Source organism: Rhinatrema bivittatum, chromosome 1 (assembly GCF_901001135.1).
Source record: "Rhinatrema bivittatum chromosome 1, aRhiBiv1.1, whole genome shotgun sequence".
NCBI lineage: Eukaryota > Metazoa > Chordata > Amphibia > Gymnophiona > Rhinatrematidae > Rhinatrema > Rhinatrema bivittatum.
Genome location: NC_042615.1, coordinates 479,895,633 through 479,918,751, shown reverse-complemented (window position 1 = coordinate 479,918,751; position 23,119 = coordinate 479,895,633). Strand labels below are relative to the sequence as shown.

Here is a 23,119-nt window from a genome sequence, read left to right as displayed (position 1 = left end):
AATAAGTCATAAAGAAAATAAAAGGATCTCTGGACAAACTGGAACATAATCATAAACAAAGAAAAATCAATATTATGAAAAGCAATGGAGATCACATCAGCCTTATTTCTCTAAATAGACCTGCACTGGTTAGGTGGTGCTTGCTTCATCTTTGCATTTATCCAAGAAACTTCTAAGATGTTTGGGTTCATAGTAAACATAGCTTTTCCCTTTATAATGCAATAAACATTTGCATGGGTATCTTACATTTATCTGAGCACCTAGTGCTCGTGCTTCATGACACATTCCAACAAAAGATTTTCTACGAACTTGCGTATCTCTCATAACATCAGGATATATCCAAACATTTTTACCATAAAACAACTTATTATGATTTTTAAGGAACAACCTTAGTACTAAATCCCTATCAGAAGGATAGGTAAATGATACTAATAGTGTTCCCCAGTATTCAATTTGTTCAACAGATGGAGCTTCTAAAAAGGCCGTCAAATCTGTTTCAAGATTTACATCAGGAGGTCGTGTTCCATTATTATCAGCCAATTTAGTTGTTGGTGCATAATAGATCTTAGATAGCATAGGTAAGGACTCAGAGGGCATTAAAAGAATATCTATAAGATATTTCTTGAATTGTTCTTTGGGGGATATTAACTTAATATAAGGAAAATTCAAAATCCTTAAATTTTGGTAACGCATTTTATTCTCAATATTCTCTAACCTCCTTCTCACCATGTTATCTGATTGGATCAAATTAGTTTGAACTTCCTGCACTTGTGTTATTTTTTCAGATATATCCTTAATGCTACTATCGTGATTATTGATCTTAATTTCCATGTGTTGAATAGTATTCTGGGATGTATTTATCAAACCAGCTAATGATGAAATAGTATTTTCTAGTTTTGTTATCGCATTCCATATGGAGTCTAGCGTTACTACTTTCAGTTTCTGTAATTTATGCAAGGTGAAACTAACACCCTTCCCACCTTCACGGGAGATTTCAGAAATTTTATGGATTTCTTCTTCCGAGTTCCCACCCTCTCCTTTTTTTTTAATAGATGTTCCCTCGATTACATTTTCGGTTAAGTTCTTATTCTCATTCATATTTTTATCAATCATTCCATGACTAATCAAATGTAAATTGTCCGTTGTGTTCCCTTCAGTTTCCCCCTCAGGAACTGAGTTACCACCGGTTGATAACTGGGTATCTCGATCGGGACCCTGTTGGGTGCAACGGCTTGGAGGAGAGGGGGTTGCAGGCACTCCTGGGCTTAGAGATGTATGAATGTCTATGAGGGACAGGTTATGTTCCTCCCCTGAACCCTCTACAGACTTTACTCCAGGAGTTGAGGCTGCTGCCGGGGCAAAAAAAACCCTCAATTCATGGCTGCATAGGAGCGGTTGCTACTGGGGCGGAGGACTCAGTTCGCAGTCGCCCCTTGCTCTTCGTATGAGGCATTACTTAATTACTAATTTAATATTAAGGGCTTACCCGCACGGCTTCTCCTTTTTCTGTCCCTTGATCCTTTAATGGAGGTTCGAGGAGGATTTAAACTTTTAAACACAAGAGAAATTATCCAAAAAGCCAAGTCAGCACCAAAGTCAGTAGCAAAGTTGGAGCTAAGTCGCGCGCGCCCCTTAGGTGCGCGCGGCTTTGGCGATGCGCCAGCGATTGCGATGCAGCGTAGAAGGGCTGGCTTTAAGGACCCCACCAGTCCCGCAGAAATGACGTCAGACGGGAGGGCAGTAGCTTCTCCGTAGGGGCCCGGAACAGCAAGGCTCTCACCCCCGGTAGGCTCTGCAGCTGGTAAAACACTCCTCCTCCTCCTCTCCTCGGGAAAAGTTTCACACTGGGCTGGCTTTATGGACCCCACCAGTCCCGCAGAAATGACATCAGACGGGAGGGCAGTAGCTTCTCCGTAGGGGCCCGGAACAGCAAGGCTCTCATCCCCGGTAGGCTCTGCAGCTGGTAAAACACTCCTTCTCCTCCTCTCCTCGGGAAAAGTTTCACACTGGGCTGGCTTTATGGACCCCACCAGTCCCGCAGAAATGACGTCAGACCGGGAGGGCAGTAGCTTCTCCGTAGGGGCCCGGAACAGCAAGGCTTTCACCCCCGGTAGGCTCTGCAGCTGGTAAAACACTCCTCCTCCTCCTCTCCTCGGGAAAAGTTTCACACTGGGCTGGCTTTAAGGACCCCACCAGTCCCGCAGAAATGACGTCAGACGGGAGGGCAGTAGCTTCTCCGTAGGGGCCCGGAACAGCAAGGCTCTCACCCCCGGTAGGCTCTGCAGCTGGTATAACACTCCTTCTCCTCCTCCTCTTCTCCGTGCTGATTTCTAATAGCTGCTATGATATGGACATGTAAACTGGCTGTGATAAGGAAATGTTATGCATATGGTTATGACTACTAGTAACCAATGGCAGGGCAGCTTTAAAAATCCTCAGTGACATCACAATATTCTTTGGCCTTAAGATTTCAACTTAAGAGAGTTGACTTGCAGGGCATATTGCTATATTTCAAATTGTATAGTCAGGAATCTACAAGCACAAATCAAGAGCAGGACAGATCAATGGTATCACAATGTGCTCTGATCTCCCCGAGATTACAACTGACTGAACTGAACTGGCTTGTTTCCCTCTAGGAAGCAAAGACAATACCTTCTCCCTTCAAATAAACAGTAATTCGAAGTATGTGAGGGGAGGGGCATATGAAAAGTGTGAGTGATCACTGGGTACTCTACTGTCTATAGGAGAAATGTTAATTAAATTCACTAAAAAGTTACTGAGTGAAGATTCACACTTACCGGGTGGGGAGTGAAGGGGAACAGATGGACACATACATTACAGGTATGATGATTTTATAAGGCTAGTTTCCCTGTAGGATGCTAGGCTAAAACTTTGGTAGTTTGAAATTTCAGCTGATTCATCAGATGAGAGTAATGTTGTATTGTGATGTAAATCCAGTTTAGTTAAAATGCATTTCTGTTAGTGCCTGGAATGAGGAATTTATGAATGAATTTTGAGCCTTGGTCAAATGATACTACTTGCCAAATAATAGTGCAAGATTTTTCACAAATTGTATGACATTTGTAGTATATGGTTTATGGTATTCTTTTCACGATTTCATTTTTACAAATGGATCCAACCCGGCCATTCATTGTGGAGGTGGATGCCTCTGAACTTGCGAGGGGGGCAATCCTTAGTCAGCATTCTAACCAGGGGACTCTACTTCCCTGCTCCTATTTCTCTCATAAGTTTTCATCCGTATCCAAGTCTAGATTTAAACCTTTAGAAGTTGTACACATCTAAGAACATAAGAACATGCCATACTGGGTCAGACCAAGGGTCCATCAAGCCCAGCATCCTGTTTCCAACAGTGGCCAATCCAGGCCATAAGAACCTGGCAAGTACCCAAAAACTAAGTCTATTCCATGTTACCGTTGCTAGTAATAGCAGTGGTTATTATCTAAGTCAACTTAATTAATCTATATAAGTTCCTTTTTTAAATATGTATTTTCTTAACTACTTAGATTTAGCAGTAAAGGGCTTAATACCTTATAATGTTTGAAAATTGATTCATTTAAGACTGTATTATCTTAAATTCTGGAATTTGGAAAAATGAGTGGCGCTTCATAATACAGAACTGAATATTGCTTGGCTAGCTGGCACATCTTGAGGAAAAAAATACTGTGGGTAGCTATCTCTAGATATTTGTCAGTTTACATGGCTCAGGAATTTGGCATAGAAATAAGAACTTTTAGTATAGAATTTTTGTTTTGGAATTTGTATACATTGTGTTATGATTCATGGGTGCAGCACCCGGAAGCCGCGCCCGTGGCGGCAGACCCCGACGGGACCCCCCTACTGGCTCTGACCTCCTCTTCACGCTCCGCACCGCGATAGGCCTACCAGAGCCTGCTGCATGGCCGCCGACGCTGTCCTGCTTCCCTCAGCAAGAGCTCCTCCTTGATGCCTGCGGGAAACTCCGCCCCTTTAAGGGGCAGTGATGTGACAGAGGATGATCTCATAAAGGAAGCAGTATTTAGACCTGGTAGCTGCTGTGGAGAGCTGCCTTAGCAACAGGTTGTCTCTCCTGAAAGTTCAGTTGCTGTTCCTGCTCCGTGCCTTGTTCTTGTTCCTGCTTCTGATCCTGTATCCGATCCTTGGCTTGATTCCTCGGTTTGACCTCAGCTTCGTCTCCAGACTTCCTTCTTGTCTGCCGCTTGCCTTGAACCTCTGGACTGTCATTGACTCTTCTAGACTTCTGCCTGTCACGACTTGGACTGCTCACTACTTCTCTTGTCTCTAGGAGAACCTCCTAAGTCCTGCCGGCCCTCTCAGTACCTAAGGGCTCAGCCCGTGGGGAACGAGGGCTGGTATAGGTGAAGGCCCTGTCAGGTCTCCTGGTCTTGATCCATCTCTCGGCTATGAGCATCGCTGCAGACCTTCCTGCAGTAGTTATATCTCTCACTCGAGCTGGCCCAAGGGTCCACGAACTCAACAGTTTGCTAAGGCCATGGACCCGGTGGATTTGTCCGGCCTCCACGCTATCCCAGGTATGGCCCAATGAATACAACAGCAGCAACAGTGTCTAGAGACTTTGTCCGCCATGGTGGAGTGCTTGGTCAGTCATCTTGAATCCGCTCCAGGGCCGGGGGTTGTCGCCCCTCCCCCCGTTGTTCCAGTTGCTCCCTCTCCTCTGACTCATATGCCGGTCCCGCCTAGGTTTGCCGGACATCCAAAGCAGTGCCGGGGGTTTTTGAACCACTGCTTTATCCGATTCTAGCTCCAGGCCCAGCAGTTTCCAATGGATCAAGTTAAAACCTCCTTCATCCTGTCCCCGCTGTAGGAGCACAGGGATCCCATTCTCGGAGATCTGTCTCGCTCTATCCAGACCTTCTGTCAGGTTTTTGATGAGCCAGGCAGTTTATCCACTGCCACCTCCGAACTGCTTCATCTCCGCCAAGGGTCACACCCACTGGCCGAATTTGCAGTAGAATTCCGCACTTTGGCGTCCGAACTGGGTTGGCGTGGGGACAGCCTACGCGGTATTTTCCTCGAGGGGTTGTCTCCCCGTATCAAGGATGAACTGGCTGCTCGAGACCTCCCGGATGGACTTGAGTCTCTCATTGATCTGGCTGGCAAAATCGATCGGCAGTTGCAGCAACATGCAAGATAACTTAATCCTGCTCATCGCCCGGTTCCCCTGACTCCCTCCTTCACAAGCCTGATGGCTCATCAAGCAACATCCACGGGTGCACCGGAACACAGGGAGGAGCTCATGCAACTGGGGCGCAGTCATCTCACTGCAGAAGAAAAGCAGCATTGAAGAACATTGGGCCTATGCCTTTACTGCGGTGGTAAAGGGCATCTGTTGGCCCGGTGCTCCGAGTGTCCGGGAAACTCCCAGGTCTAGGTGTCTCTGGGGACTGACCCTAGGCTGCATCAATCCTGTTCCCCAGTGTACTGTTCCTGCCTCTCTTCAGTTCCCCGGGGGTTCACTCACGACGTTGGCTTTCATTGATTCCGGAGCTGGAGGAAACTTCATCCTGGTGGAATTAGTACGCCAGCTGCAACTTCCAGTGCTCCGCCACAGCCCACCATTGATCATCTCGTCCATTCAAGGGGAGCCACTTCCAGGTCGAGTTACCTCCTGCACAGCCCCTGTGACCCTCCTTACTGGAGTCCTCAATAAGGAGGAAATTACCTTCATCCTAGAAAAGGCGGTCCACCCAGTTGTATTGGGTCTCCCTTGGTTACAGAAACACGTGTCTATATTGACTGGAAAACTCTTCAAATCACGGCTTGGGGTTCCGTGTGTTTCAATACCTGCCTGCACCAGAAGCCGCAACCACAGGTTCAACTTGCTGCTACTACTACTACCCTCCAACTACCACCACAATACACTGACTTTTCAGATGACTTTTCCAAGGAGGAGGCAGAGACCCTTCTGGCGCATCGTCCCTTTGACTGCGCAATCAACTTGCTACCTGATACAGTTCCACCCCGAGGGCGGGTATACCCACCATCCTTGCCAGAGACTCAAGCTATGTCCAAATACATAAAAGAGAACCTGGACCAGGGGTTCATTCGTCCTTCTTCGTCCCCAGCTGGTGCCGGGTTTTTCTTTGTAGCCAAAAAGGATGGATTATTAAGACCCTGCATAGACTACCGGGACTCAACGCCATCACCCGCAAGGATCGCTATCCTCTCCCTTTAATTCCTGAGCTCTTGGACCGTCTTCAGAGCCCGAGTATTCACCAAGTTGGACTTGCGGGGCACATACAACTTGATCTGGATCAAGCCAGGGGACGAGTGGAAAACCGCGTTTAACACGCGCGACGGTCATTACGAGTATCTTGTGATGCCATTTGGACTTTGTAATGCGCCCGCAGTCTTTCAGAATCTGATGATAGAAATATTTCAGGATATGCTACACAAGGGAGTTATTGTTTGTTTGGACGACGTCCTAATCTATTCTAGGGATCTAGCTACCCATCACTCTAATGTCCGCCAGGTTCTCCAACGTGTCAGAACCGTCTATTCGCGAAACTTGAGAAGTGTCTTTTTGAGCAACAGTCTTTACCCTTCTTGGGCTACATTGTCTCCACCACCGGCTTCCAAATGGACCTGGATAAACTAGTCAACATCCGGGAGTGGCCACAACTGGTGGGGCTTTGCTCAGTGCAGCGCTTTCTTGGTTTCGCCAACTTCTACAGAAACTTCATTCCTCGCTACTCTCACATTATAGTGCCAAGAAGGGTGTGGATCCTAGACACTGGCCCAGTGAGGCCATTCAAGGAACTCAAGGCCGCCTTCCTGCAAGAACCCTGTCTCCATCATCCGGATCCAACCCGGCCATTCATCGTGGAGGTGGACGCCTCTGACCTTGCGGTGGGGGCAGTCCTTAGTCAACATTCTAACCAGGGGACTCTACTTCCCTGCTCCTATTTCTCTCATAAGTTTTCATCAGCTGAAAAGAACTATGGAATTGGCGATAAAGAATTGCTAGCAATAAAGATGGCTCTTGAGGAATGGAGGCAGTGGCTGGAGGGGGTGCAGCACACTTTTATGGTCTACACCGACCACAAAAACTTAGAATATCTCAGCAAAGCACAGCGACTGAACCCACGTCAAGCCTGCTGGTCCTTGTTCTTTAGCCGTTTTGATTTGATACTACCTTACTGCCCGGCGGTGAAAAATGTGTGAGCAGATGCTCTCTCCAGACTGTATGAATCCGAAGACTCACAAGACCCACCTAGTTATGTCCTGGATCCAGCTAAAATTCTACTAGCCATCACAGATACCATACCGCCAGGGAAGACGGTGGTCCCACTCAGCCTTCATTCCAAAGTTCTTTCTTGGGCACACAACTCCCTCTCCGCAGGGCACCCTGGGAGAGCGTGAACACTAGAACTCTTATTCCGCTACTACTGGTGGCCTCATATGATGCAAGATGTTCATGCCTATGTTAGCTCCTTCCTGACTTGCGCCCAACAAAAACCGCTACCAAGCCGACTTTGGGGGCTTCTTCAACCTCTGTCACCACCACGAGAACCTTGGATTCATATAACTACTGATTTTGTGGTGAACCTACCCATGTCTTCAGGGAATCAAGTAATATGGGTTGTGATCGACAGGCTTTCCAAAATGGTGCACTTCATTCCATTGCCCAAGCTTCCATCAGCTCTTGAGCTGGCACATCTGTTCACCCTACATGTGTTCCGACTGCACGGCCTCCCGTTACACATAATATCAGACCGAGGTCCTCAATTCACAGCCATATATTGGGGGGCACTGTGTAAAAAATTCGGAATACAGTTGGACTTTACCACAGCATTCCATCCTCAGGGAAATGGACAAGCAGAACGTGTCAACAGGGGTTTGAAGATGTTCATCCGCTCATTTGTGAACTGCCGTCAGGACAATTGGGCCACACTCTTGCCTTGGGTGGAATTTTAACATAACTCCCACATTCACTCCGCTACTGGGAATTCCCCCTTCCAAATCGTATATGGCAAACTTCCGAGACCGCCGCTGCCACTGCCACTTTCTGTAACTTCCCCAGCGGCTCAAATTACAGCCGAACAACTACATGCCCTATGGGACGATACTAACTTCAACTTACTCCAGGCTGCCAACGCTGCCAAATGTATGGCGGATAAGCACCATCGATAGCCCCACTGTTAAACACAGGAGACCGTGTTTGGCTCAGTACCTGCCACATCCGCCTGAGGGTTCCCTCAATGAGGCTCGTTCCCAGGTACATTGGACCTTTCTCTATTACTGATCACTTGGGACCGGTAACCTATCGCTTGCGGCTTCCCACAAGCCTCCGGATACATAATTCCTTCCATGTATCCCTTTTAAAACCGTTAGTACTCTCTCCCTTCCATGCGGCCCCATCTGAACCGACTGCTGCGGTGTCTGATGGACGACTCTGTTTATCAGGTTCGGGAAATTCTTGATGTCCACCGGCACCATAGACACTGGGAGTATCTGATTGCGTGGAAAGGACTTGGTGCTGAAGAGAACTCATGGGAACCATCCTCCAACATTCTTGACAAGGCATTGCTCCAGCACTTTCATCAGATAACCCTGGCAAGCCTGGCCCTTCTCGGAGGGGGTGTAAGGGGGGGGCACTGTTACGATTCGCAGGCGTAGCACCCGCGAGCCGTGCATGTGGCGGCAGACCCCGACGGGACCCCCCTACTGGCTCCGACGCTCCTCTTCACGCTCCGCACCGCAGCAGGCCTCCCAGAGCCTGCCGCATGGCTGCTGACACTGTCCTGCTTCCCTCAGCAAGGGCTCCTCCTTGACGCACGGGGGAAACTCCGCCCCTTTAAGGGGCAGTGATGCGACAGAGGATGATCTCATAAAGGAGGCAGTATTTAGACCTGGTAGCTGCTGTGGAGAGCTGCCTTAGCAACAGGTTGTCTCTCCTGAAAGTTCAGTTGCTAACCCTGCTCCGTGCCTTGTTCCTGCTCCGTGCCTTGTTCCTGCTCCTGTATCTGATCCTTGGCTTGATTCCTCGGTTTGACCTCAGTTTCATCTCCAGACTTCCTTCTTGTCTGCCGCCTGCCTTGAACCTCTGGACTGTCATTGACTCTTCTTGTCTTCCGCCTGTCATGACTTGGACTGCTCACTACTTCTCTCGTCTCCAAGAGACCTAAGTCCTGCCGGCCCTCTCAGTACCTAAGGGCTCAACCTGCAGGGAACGAGGGCTGGTATAGGTGAAGGCCCTGTCAGGTCTCCTGGTCTTGATTCACCTCCTGGCTACAAGCATCACTGCAGGCCTTCCTGCAGTAGTTACATCTCTCACTCTAGCCGGCCCAATGGTCCACGAACTCAACACATTGATTGTATTCTTATTGGATTTATTATAAATCGCTCTGGCCGGATCTGATATCTGATGAGTTGTATATAAGAAATGAGAAATAAATAAATATGGCATAATTGTGTATTGTAGTAACATAAACCACTATTTAGGCTTGTGTTTTCATTTTTGTTCACTGTATTTGGATTGGACATTTTTTTCCATGGACAAGCAGGAACAATACAGCCACAGAAGTGGGTGACATCTGACGGTGCCGAGTCGGGACTTATTCTCTCATAAATCAGAGAAACTAAAAGGTCTTTCTGAGTATGTACAGGAATTCTTATGCTGCCCTTACTGTGTGCATCCCTCAGCTTTTTTTTTTGTGTGTGTGTGCCTTGTGAATACTCAAATCTATTTATTTATTTATTTATTTATTTGACAGGGTTTTTTTTATACCGACATTCGTGGGAACATCATATCGGTTTACAATTAACTGAAAGAAAATACAAAAAATAGGGACGGGGAATGAGGAGCAGGCGGAGTAAGAAAATGGGAGAGCGGAGTCGGAGAAAAGACTGAAAAAGGGAAAGGAGATTAACTAAGATAGGAACAGTACTTTGCAAGTATACAACATAACATGGCACAGGAACTTGTAAAAGAACTATATACAATCTTGCAAAAAAATACAAAACAATGGCAACGGGTCTTGTAAGGTAAAATGGAGCAATGACAGAGTTAAGGGACGGGGGAGTAAAAAGGAACTATGAAATTGTGACGGACATTTAAGGTATAAGCATGAGACTGTGGAGGTGGATAAGGGTATACAGGAGGCAGAGCGTGTGTGGGGTGTCCTATTCAGGGTATGCCTGTTTAAACAGCCAGGTCTTTAGTTTTTTTTAAATTTAGAGGTACAAGGCTCTAAGCGGAGTTCAGTAGGCATGGAGTTCCATAGAGAGGGGCCTGCAACAGAAAGAGCTCTATCTCTAGTGGAGGTGAGATGGGAATTCTGCTGATTCAGCTGTTAACATGAGTTCTTGAAAGGTTTTTCAGGCAATTTTGTGTCTGAAATTTCATTCGTCTTGTTTTAGTTAGCCATAGCTTCTAATTTAAAAAAAAAAAAAAGGAAACTTTTTTTCACAATGTTCGGAAAACCATCTAATTAGTTAGGTAAGAAGGCATTTAAGCTATGCTGTAGATGCTATCATAAAATGGAAGTCAAGGCGTACATAATCTTTATTTAAGGTGCCTGGGCCCTGACCGCAATGCAGTGGTAAAATGTTACTTCTGCCCACATGTACTGAGATATGAAGCTCAAGTATGAGCTTTCATTTCCTTCTGATAAGGGAAGATCAAGCTCAAAAGGGTAGAGTAAAGTATTTTCCCTCCCCTCTAGTTTTCTAGAGAAAAGATGTCAAAGAACTCTGTCCCTGGATCTGTTTTCAGCAAGGTCAAAGATAAGAGTTCACGCAACATCTTGCTCTCCAAGATAAATTGAACATTGTTGCACTTCTATAAGACGCTGAGGAATGCACAAAACATATCACTAAATTGAATGTATGATCTTTTGATATAGCATCAACATCATGTGCCATAGCCATCACGAAAAGAAGACTAGCATGGCTTAGGGGTTACTGGCCTAAGAGAGAATGTGCATGAAAAATTAGCAGATGCGCCGTGTTCAGGAAATAACTTAGGATACCAGGTAAAGGAGGCAGTAGAAGGAATTAAAGAACAAACTACAGTTCTTCAGGTCTCTAACCACAGTGTCAATGGATCAGTCTTAACAAAGAATATATCCACAAAAACCATTCAGGAAACAATATTATTTTAATAGAAGAAGATATAATTCCTACCTGTACTATGGGCAGTGTTCATTCTCTTAGCAGCAGCTACATCAACAGCAGTCTAGATCACTGTACATGAGAAACTGACCCCTAAATCACCACCAACACCTCACCTCGACCTATTAGATGGCCCTCTTATTGAGATATAAATAGTTGCACGCTGTGAGGGCCTCCCCAGAGGTGCGCTCTCTCCCTCTCCACTCTCCCAAACTCCTCCCTGATCCTAGCCCTTCCAAAAATTTGCATTCACTCCGTGGTCTAGCGTGATTATCGCTTGCGTTATGGCATTAGTGCATTAACGCATGTGTTAATGCCATAACGCATTTCGATAAATGACCCAGACAGTTCTTAATACACAGGTTAAAACATTTTCTATTTCTTGATGTGGTAAGGTAATGTTATGCTAATGCATCAGGAGTTTAAAAAGTGCACTGACTGGAAAATGTGTGCACAGACCCAAGTTAAAATGTGCACTTGGCGGGAAGTGATGTCAGCCTCCTTGAATGGCTGCTTGAAGCTTCGGCTCCAGGTAGCTGAATATTAGCAACTGTGTCTGCTGCTAGCATACGGCCCCCAGCCTTCTAAATCTCCCCGATTCTGACTGGTGTTTATGATGGCGACCCAGCGGTGGACAGTGGACCTGGTGGAATTTTCGTACGGGGGCAACCCTGCAGCCCTGAAAAATGCACATGTGGGAGAGGAAGAAATAATGGCGACTGAGAGCGCGCCGTTGGGTGCGCCGCAGGCTGAGCCGGGAGCGGAAACATGCCCGTCTCGGCACAAACTTAAAAGCTGGCTCCAGGATATAAAATCTGAAATTATACAAGCCTTCAAGAAGGAACTTCAAGACGCGATGGGGGACATACGCAAGGAAGTAGAGGAGTTAGGAGAATGAATCCACAAGGTCGAGCAACTACTGAGGAGCATACCTCCGTGCTGACACAGCAGACAAAGGAACTGGCTGAACTGAAGCAAGCCACGGACGATTTGAATTCTAAGTTGGAGGACTTAGAAAATAGAAATAGGCGCAACAACATCAGGATCCGCAGCGTGCCCGAAGCAGAAGGGACAACAGACTACCCTGCCCTAGTCCAGGCTATATGTAAGGCCATTTTGAATTCAGAGGCATCTCAGCCTTATGATAAAGACATTGCTATTGATAGGGCACACCGCTCGCTAGGCAGAGCTAATAACATTCAATCTAGAGACATTATTGCATGTCTGCATAATTTTCCTATGAAGGATGCCATAATGAATAAAGCAAGAACATTGGGCAATATCCTCTGAAAGGGATCCACAATACAAATTTATAATGATATCTCAGCTATCACACTCCAACGACGCAAAGCTATGAAATTTATAACAGATACACTGCGAGTGGAAAACGTCCGATATAAATGGCTTTATCCCTTCGGACTTCTCTTTAACATTAGTGGTCATTCTTGCACGGCGAGAACTCTGGAGGCGGCTGAAAAATTCCTACGTCAGAAGGGCATCAAGGTGAAAGCGCAAGCAGCAGGTAGTACACCCTTGGAGAACATAGCAGCACCGCGATGGCAAAGAACTGGCAAAGAGGGAAAAAGACAGACGGCAACAGGACGCCAAAGTTATAGAAGAGGGAGAAGTAATCTGAAAACGGGGTCAAGAGCAGAACTCCTTGATATCACCCCAAAACTAAATGGCCCTGCTTAAGGCAGACTAACGAACTATATGAGAAATGCTGTTTGAAGAGAGCCTCATAATGAAGCAGCCCATCTATATATGCGTTAGTCAGTTTACGAACCGCAGCGGTAAATTGGACGGTATGGGCTGGAAAATACTGATGATAGAGGTGGGAAGGGGATACATAAAAGAGATAGTTGGTCATAGACACCATTTATTTGTGAAACCATGAGCTGGCTACAGGAGATGACGTCACTCCTCCACACTAGATAGGGTGAGGATGGAATCCTCGCTGATGGTTGTTATGGGGAAGGGGATGGAAGTGGAGTGGGTTACCTTTGGGAAGGCTACATGGGCAAGTGGGGATATAGTATGTATTATTCTTGATGAGCATCAGAACAGTGAACAGCGACTAAAGGTTTTATTCTCTTGTTTATTCTGTATTCTTAATGGCTGACCTGAAAATTGTTTCTCTGATTGTCAAGGGACTCAATCACCCTCGAAAACGACAGTTGTTCGAAGATGCTAAGGCAAACAGAGCATCTATATACTTTATACAGGAAACACATCTTCTCAGGAAAGATGAGCGTTTATTGCGTGATATGGCATATCCACAGATACTGCTGGCCTCCAATAGCGAAGCAAAGAAGACATGTGGGGTGGGCATTATGTTTGCAAGGGATCTCCGGCTGGAAATACTTGATGGTAGATGAGATAAAGGGGGGTCGGTACATTGCAACAGTGATTAAGTTAGATAATATGCTTATGACCCTGATTAATATTTATGCTCCTAATACCAATCAAGGGGAATTTTTCACACACTTAGAACAATCCCTAAGTGATTTTATACAAGGTCCGCTATTATTGAGTGGTGATTTTAATACTATTCTCAATCCCAGCTTGGACCATAGCAATCCACCTGGAGGAGGGCCAAAGAGTCATAGACAGTGACTCAAAGCACTGATGGGAACATGGGGAGTATATGACATTTGGCAAATTCAAAATCCTTTGCACAAGGACTTTACTTTTCATTCCCGAGTTCATGATTCTTACTCATGCATAGATATGTGGTTGGGCAGCAAAGTCTGGTGTGTGGGATGTAAGAAAGTGGCAATTGGACCTATGACATGGTCGGATCACTCACCCCTCCTGGGGTCATTTTCCTTTCAAGCAGATGAAGCTGGGACTAAATATTGGCTGTTAAATAATGCATTGCTCTTTGATACCCAATTATGTGAATCCCTACGAGAAGATATTAAAGAATATTTCACGATCAATGACAACGGTGAGGTTACCCCAGGGGTGGTCTGGGATTGCTTTAAGGCAGTTATCAGAGGCAGGCTGATTGCCAAAAGCGACGGCTTGCAAACGTCAATCCCAACAAACCCGACGTGATTTGCTTAGTGCCAAAAATCACCTAGAACAACAACATAAAACTAGGGGAGACGGGAAGATATAAAGGGAACTAGACAAGAAAAGGAATGAACTTCGTGGGATCATGGACGGAGAGATCAGTAACAAGTTAGATAAATCAAGGGATACTTACTTTGCTGAGGGTAATAGACCAGGCAAACTGTTGGCCAGACAATTAAAACAACAGATATTCCAGAACCAAATTTTAAGGATTAGGGATCATGGAGGACAGTACCTTATAGATAATAAGAGTATAAGGCAGCGGTTTGTGCAATTTTATCAAGAATTATATACAAATGAAAAACCAATCTTGGACAAGGTTATAACACAGTATTTGGAAGAGGTATAATTGCCCTCCTTGACAGAGGCTCAGTCGGCTGCGATGGATGGGTTAGTTACACAGGGGGAAATCTATCACGCCATTTCTACGCTCAAGCCACATAAATCTCCGGGTTTGGATGGCTTAACTGGCCTCTTTTATAAAAAGTTTGGGGACTTACTTATCCCACACTTACAAAAGGTGTTTAACAATATATTACCAACCAGACTCTCCCAGCATCCATGAACATAGCAGGTATTACTATTTTGCCCAAGCAGGCAAGGATAAATCTGTCTGTGGGTCATATAGATCAATATCCCTTTTAAATATTGATTTAAAAATTTTAGCGAAAATTTTGGCTGGCAGACTTAACCGGGTATTACCCATGTTAGTTCATAATGATCAATCGGATTCATCCCTGGCAGGCAGGCAGGGGATAACCTGCATAAAGTAATTAACTTAATGTGGACAGCCCGTGGCCATCGGATCCCTTCGATTCTGGTGGCCGTGGATGCGGAGAAGGCCTTTGATAGGGTCCATTGGGCTTCCTATTTCAAGTGTTACGAAAAGTAGGCCTCGGGGGTGAATTTTAGAACATGGCTCTCTGCAATGTATTCATTCCCCAAGGCTTGTATTAAGGTGAATGGATCTTATTCCCCTACTTTGATCTAGGTAGGGGAACACGGCAGGGGTGTCCCCTTTCTCCACTCTTGTTTGCTCTTTTTATGAAGCCACTTGTGTCGCTAGTTCGCTCTATTGTTGATATCAAAGGGATTGCAATAGGGAATAACCAATACATAATCTCATTTGCTGATGATATCCTTTTTTCCATTGCATATCCTCAGCTCTCCTTGCCCATATTAGTACAGGAGCTGGATAAATTTAGTGCTGTATCCGGGTTTAAAGTCAATATGACAAAGACGGAGATACTCAATGTATCCCTCATGAACGTCCAGGTATCAAATATTAAGGATCACTTCCCATTTAAATGGACCTCCCACGGCCTCGGAGGGAACTTTCCTTCCGCCTCCCCTCACCTTCCCCTTCCTTCCCCTACCTAACCCCCCCCCCCCCCCCGGCCCTATCTAAACCCCCCCTACCATTGTCGGCAGATTTACGCCTGCCTTCTGCGTGCGCCAGCGGGCTGCTGGCGCGCCATCACCCGACCCGGGGGCTGGTCCGGAGGCCTCAACCATGCCCCCGGGCCGGCGTCACGCCCCCGACACGCCTCCCACCCCGCCCTGAAATTCGCACCACTCACCTGACATGCCCCCGACACGCCCCCTTTGCAAAGCCCTGGGACTTATCTGGGACGTCCCGGGGCTTGCGCGCGCCGCCGAGCCTATGCAAAATAGGTTCGGCGCGCAGGGGCCTTTTAAGAGGGTTACACGCATAACTTATGCGTGTAACCCTTTTAAAATCCGGCCCAATATGCGCAGCCCGCCAGGAGCTGGCCTCTTGTTGGCGCAAAGAAGTCCCTCCCACAGCAGAATCTGTTATAAAACGATTATGGTCGGTGCATTACTGGTACTATTTGCGTGCAGGGAACACGGGCAAGATGGCCTTACATATCAATCTATGGGAACCATTTCTACGCTGGTATAACACCTTCTGAAACATGATGTTTGGCTACACAAGTCAACCAATGTGGGGATGGGTATTTGGGTTCAGACTGAGAGGGTCAAAACGGGATGGCTGTAAGGGACACATTGTACACATAGCTGTTCTATTGTGTTTACTGATTACTGATGCAAGAAGCTCAACTGTGTGATTTATCAGGGGGGGTGGGATGGGGGTGGAAGGGGGGAATTTAAAGGGGGTAAAAAGTTTACTGGCAGTTTATGCATTGTATTCTTAGTTTACGGGATTTTGGACATATATGGTTGATATGGTTTTTATTTTATTTATTTAAAAGTATTTATATACCGTTTTTAAAAATAAAATTTTATCAAAACGGTTTACAAAGACATATAAAATCAATGAAATAAAGTCGATTAGAAAATAAAAATACATAAAACGGTGTATAGCTACTTAGGTAGCTAATTTTAACATAAAATTTACAACAAAATGAATTATGCCTTGAAGAAAAGGGGAAGGGAGAAGGAAAAGAAAGAGGAATCGGGTCCGGGGAAATAAGGAGAGGAAGAATTCTCTGCTTCTAACCCGCTTTCTACTCACTTTTCGGCCGCATTAGTCCAACCCGCGATACACTATCTCCTTTAACCCATTCTTACCGCCTCTTTAAATCACCGGGTAACCCCTTCTGCCCGCGGCATGTATATGAGATGTAAACGATCGAATTAGCTATTCTCTCCCATACAGTAACACGCATCCCGACTATCGCTTTTTTAACCTGCAGTTTTGCCGTGCGTTTAACCTGCTAACTTACCGCCTACCCTTACCCCTGCGTTAGAGACAGGGGTAAGGGTAGATGGCAAACTTTCCCCCAGCCCCCGCTCACCTGCCCTGGCCACGTCCATGGGTGCTGGTCTCCGGGGCAGCCCCAGTCCTCTCCCCTCCTCCTGAAGCAACAAAAGCGGAAAAAGCGAAAAAGCCCAAAAAAAAAAAGAAAAGAAAAGTAGCAACGAAGCGACTTACTTTTCTTGCAGCCCTCCTCCAGAGACGGACCGCGGCTCCCCTGCCTCCCAGAGGCAGCTGCCGGCGAAGATGGATGCCTGCATGGGCGAAAGCGGCCCCCTGTGCGTGCAATTTGGCCGCTCAAGGCGTGACGTCATGACGTTTGGCGTCACGGCATGTGACGTCACGTCTTCAGCGGCCAAATTGCACGCACAAGGGCCGCTTTCGCACGTGCAGGCATCCATCTTCGCCGGCGGGGCCACTTTCGCCGCCGGCTGCCCCCTGGGAGGCAGGGGAGCCGCGGTCCGTCTCCAGAGGAGGGCTGCAAGAAAAGTAAGTCGCTTTGTTGCTTTACACTTTGCATGTCGTTTCACCAGTCCTCTCTCACCCCCTCCCTGAGCCTTGCTTCGGGAGGAGGGGAGAGAGGACTGGCAATCCCGAGCATAGGAGAACCGTCCACTTCCTGGTACCTGTCATTTGAAATGACAGATTCCAGCGTGTCCGTGAAGCGTTAGGCCAGCGCACCCAGGATACTGTATAGCGCTCTATACAATAAAATGGGTTGCGCGGGGCTAACGCTTCACGGACGCTTCACGGACGCTTCTTGGACGCAGTTTGCATTTGCATGACATTTCAATATGGTATCGAGCGGTAGGTGAGCCGGACTGTGCGTGCGGCAACCGCGGGTGCGCCCGGCACTAACGCAGCTCTTCCTACCGCTCCTTACTGTATCGGCCTGTGAGGTTGGCTAATTGTGGTCAGCCAATGGACAAACCCCCAACAGGCCTGTTTGTTAGAAAGTAGAGAATCTGGCTTCCAGTAGGGTGCTTTTGCATTTGGTGGTAGTGGGGAAACTAACAGGCCAATACAGTAAAGTTCGCGGGAGAGTGGGCGAGAGCCCAGGCCACTCTCCTGTGCGCGTGATTCACTAAAACAAATTATTGAAATTAGGGCCCGCGGTAAAAAGAGGCGCTAGGGACACTAGTGCGACGCTCAATTTTGCCGGCATCGGTTCTCAAACCTGCTGACAGCCACGGGTTCAGAAACCGGACGCCGGCAAAATTGAGCGTCCGGTTTTCAAGCCGCAGGCCGATTTTACAATTTTTTTTAAATTAATTTTTAAGTTTTGGAACCTCCGACTTAATATTGCCATGATATTAAGTCAGAGGGTGTACAGAAAAGCAGTTTTTTCTGCTTTTCTGTACACTTCCCCGGCGCCGGCAGAAATTAATGCCTACCTTTGGGTAGGCGCTTATTTCTGAAAGCAAAATGTGCGGCTTGGCTGCACATGATACTTAGTGAATCGCACGGGAATAACTAATAGGGCCATCAACATGCATTTGCATGTTGCGGGCGCTATTAGGTTCGGGGGGGTTGGACGCGAGTTTTCGACGTGCTATTACCCCTTACTGAATAAGGGGTAAAGCTAGCGCGTCGAAAACACGCGTCCAAACGTGGGTTAACAGTGCGCTCCACTGGAGCACACTGTACTGTATCGGCCTGTAAGAGAGAAGGGAAGGTAGCAGCATTTTGGAAGATAGGTGGAGCAGCATGAGGGAGCATCTAGGAAGTGCAGTGTCATGTTAAAGCTATAATATGTAGGGATAATCACAGATTGCCATAGGTTCTGCCCTAGTTGTCTTCATCTTCCAAAGTAATTTGTCCAGTCTGTTCTGTTCTGTTTTTCTGTATACTTGTAATTAGATAAATGTGCATATACACTAAAAAGACTATTCAGTAGACGAGGATTAAGAACTAATCAATTTTTTGAAATGTATGTAGGGAGATGAAGAGTGTTGAACTATCCATCTCCCTACATACATTTCAAAAAATTGATTAGCTCTTAATCCTCGTCTACTGAATAGTCTTTTTAGTGTATATGCACATTTATCTAAGTACAAGTGGTGTTACAGCTTCCAAGTTTCAGACTTGCACTAATTCAGTTGCTTTTCTATATGGCAAATATTTAGCAACACATCAAAATGCCACACCTGCATTCTTTACAGACAAGGTGTACATTTATAGTTTTTGTCCTTTTTATGTGAATCTAGGATCGAGTGTACCCAGAGCTCCAGAAGTTCATGCAGGTGTCTGATATGCCCTCTCAGCTTGTTGGAAAGGAAATAATGTGGGAAAAGACAATAGCAAAAGCTGCTTCTATCAGGGATATATGCAGGCAAAGGTAAGTAGTATTTGTGTAAGCTATGAGTGCATATCAGAGTAGAACATGTTTCCAGCAAAACAACAGTTTGTTACCATGATTGTTATCTTCACCAACAAAAGAATAGGAGCTAGATATTTAGCACGCTTAGCGTGGGATGCACTTTTTAATGGAAAGAAAGTAGGGTAAGTGTGCGGCAGAATGGCTTTGAAAATGCTTTCCAACAGAGATTTGGTCAAAGGGGAGGGGTTTGGTGGTGGTGGTGTAGTGTGTGAGATGTCTATGTGATGTGCATATCTGTGTGGAGGAAGGATCTGTACGTATGATGCATGGAGGTGGGGGGGGGGTATAAGAATGTATATATGTTGTTGTGTGGAGGTTGATGTGTGTGTGGGATGGGTCTTGGAGGTATGATGTGTGTGGTTCCTATGCAAGTGTGATGTGTGAGAGAGGTGTGTGTGGGTGGGTTGGGGATATATGGCAGTGTGGGGGGATCGTTGTGTGTCTATGGAGGATGCAAGGAGGGGCGTGGGTGGGTTTATGTGCATACTTTAGAAGCTGAGTGGGAGTGGTTTGGATAGCCTCTTTTAGTGCCATCTTTTGCCAGTTGCTTTAGTTATTTTTCCCTGCCTCTAGCTGCTTCTGTTGCTAGGGCAAAGTGCTAGAAGGGTAAGGAGGGGTTTTTTTTAAGAATGGAACAGTGATCAGCATTTTAACAGTACTTCTGTAGAATGCCATGGAGGCTTATTTCTCTGAAAAATGCAGATTTTCTGGTTTTTGAATTTGTTCAAGATATTCACATTTTCTTCCTGCATGCCACACTTGTTGAATTTCAGTCTCTTTTGGAGCATTTTTGTACTTATGGATGGACAAGCAAATGGACTTTGATCCCTTTTATGTAATTCTTTCAAACATTCCGTATGATGGAAAGTATACAATTAATTAGAGATATCTACCTAGAATCCAAGATTGTCTTGACCTAATTTTCAGATTTGCTTCAGAATCATTGCAGGTTCAATGGGCTTTGCTGGTGCATCATACCATAAGGCTGTATCCTGTGATGCACCTTAATTATTTATTATTTATTTGAAGATTTTTATATACCGACATTCGTTTAGTAACATCATGTCGGTTTACATTAAACAATGTTTAGCAGCAACGCTAGAACAAACAGAGATTAGCGGTAGTGCTTTACAATTAATGTTCAACTTACGAAAAAGGCAATTAACAAAGTTTCATAACAGCGTTTAGACATAGCGAAAAACAGGTTAATGTAAGATATTGCAAACAAGGAGGGGGTAACTGAGAACTAGGGTAGCATTAAATAGTTTGGTACATAGATTAAGAAGGAATCATATGGTATATATCCTAGGAATAGGGGCTGATTTGCTGTGGAAGTGACAATATCCTTAGCAAGACAAGTTCAATTCTTCTCTCTTTTCTTCAGAATTTAATTTAAAACCTCTACTGGGAAAAAAGAATTTTACCTGAGTTCACTGTATGATCCTTTCACATACTTTGCTCCTGCATCTTAAGGAAGCATCATGTGCTTGTATCTTGTTCATGTAAAAACACAGTGCATGAATATTCAGACATCAGTTTAGCTGCATATTCAGCACATATTACACACATGTTCCCAGCCAGATACTAGCTCCACACTAGAGACTAATATGTTGAAACTATATTCAATTCATATTAAAGTTAGAACCATGCTATATCATTTGTCTCATTTATATTGAACTAATTTAAAAGAAGGAATAAAATTTATTAATTGAATCCATTAGGCTGCACTACCTTCAATATGTTATCTGTTTTGATTCAGTTTATAAAAGCTGAACATACTGTAATTTAAGTTACTTCCTCAATACCACCACTGTTACTATATCTAATAGTGAGCAATGACTTAAACTGCTGTGGAATATCCCATGACAAATATTAATCATAATGATTTTTTTATAATGTTCAAACCCTTCTTTTTATTTCAACTTTTTATGTTTAAATCTATGAACAGTGACATATAATAACCAGAATATACAAACATTTGAAGCATATAATAAAAATAAAATAATAAAACCAAATCTCGCACAATAACATTTTACATTAAACAAGACCAAAATCATGGATGCCTTCCACCCTCCATGGCAGGACAAATAAAACATATATTTTTTTGTGGGGACGGGATTATTGTCTCTATATTAAGTGAATTTAGGATTTTTGTTTGGAACTTTTATTGCACTTTATACTGCTTTGTTATATTTTATTGCTGATTTACTGCATTTTATTGTTTTATTGTATTTTAAGAATTGTATTTTATTATACTGGGTTTATGCAGCTTTGTACCATTTTGGGAGGAAAGTAGCATACAAATCCAAATGGAAAAAAATTGAGTGATTACTATGCAAACCACCATATATAATTTAGTATATACAGTTCTTTCACAGATTATTCTTTAGAATGCCCTCTAATTTATTCTGTTATTTTCTTTTATCATTTACCCATCTTATGCTGCATTTTTGGAATCATAATATAGAGTTTCCCAATCTTGTTCCTTGGAACCTCAACCAGATCTGATTTTCTGAAATTAAAATTTGCAACTGTATAAAATTATTCATCGTGTTCATTGTGAATATCCTGAAAGCCAGACATGGTTGAGAGTTCCAGAGGCAGAATTTGGGAAACCCATAGAGTTTCCCCATGATATACCCAATAACTGAGAATCCCTTTTTTAGTTCCAGATTAAAAAAAAAACTTGGGGCCTTATTTTCCAAACGTATCGCACATGAAATGTCCCTTTTTGCGTGCGATACCAAAATGGGGGTGGAGTCGGGGCGTCTCCGGGGCCGACTCCGCGACGACGGTGCGCACAGCGAAAAGGTAAGTGTCTTTTCGCTGCCTATTTCGCTCCCAATAGCTACACCTCCTATGGTGGCTCTATTGGGTGCGAAACCGGCAGCGATCGCACCGTGACGGTGCGATCGCTGCTGGCTAGCGCAGGCCCGCCTCCCGTTTCGGCCCCCCCGCCCCTCATCTTCTAAAGTATCGCAGGCCTGCGATAATTTAGAAAATGAGGCCCTTGGTCTATAGTAAATGGTAAATCCAGGTATATCAAAATTCTACTTATTTATTATACTTCCCATGATTTCCACTCTGTCAGAGATTTCATGAGGGAAAATACATACTCAAAAAATGCATCTTTTCCTTGCCATGATGCCTTCTCTTTTCATGGTTAATTAGTGGTGTCATGGGTATGTATCCTTTGCTCTCAGTCACTGCACAATTGTTGCCAATGTTATGGCCTAGTAAGTAATTAATGAAAACTGGTTAAAGCTTAAGCCATCTTATGAGTCGTCCTACCTCCAGTGATATGGTATTTTCTTTCCACAATGACTTTCTCTAAATTTTATGTTCAGTGAAATAGAAATAAAGATCAACAATAAAGTTGCAGGTATTATTGGAGAAACTTAATACATGTCTTATTTTCTAGAGTTATACTACCTTCAACAGGTAAGTGTAGAATGAGCAAATGATGATGTCTGAGTATACATATCAATTGTAGGACTGAATTACAACATCAGTGTTAAATTTAAAGTAAAAGGGCATAGAGAGAATGGTTGTTGAAAGACCTGGAATGGATGTGCCAGTGTGTCCTTCCAGCCATTACATTGTTAGTCTGTTTTAGACTTGTAAAGAATTTAAAGAGGTCTAAAATAGGTGAAGCAAACAGCAGAGTTTGCAATTATGAGAAGTCTGTAAGTTGCCACAATGTTCAATAATTTTCTTCATGGACAAGTGGAACAAGTATCAGCCATACAAGTGGGTAACATCATCCA

General features: G+C 44.8%; 1 protein-coding gene across 1 annotated transcript in view; it reads left to right on the top strand.

Annotated features, from left to right (window-relative positions):
- Positions 1 to 23,119, top strand: part of FOCAD (focadhesin) — a 788,759-nt gene that overhangs the window by 325,108 nt on the left and 440,532 nt on the right. The window contains exon 14 of the mRNA XM_029606912.1: positions 19,180 to 19,310. Within this exon, the coding sequence (XP_029462772.1) occupies positions 19,180 to 19,310 (131 nt within the window). The remainder of the gene's footprint in view (positions 1 to 19,179; positions 19,311 to 23,119) is intronic.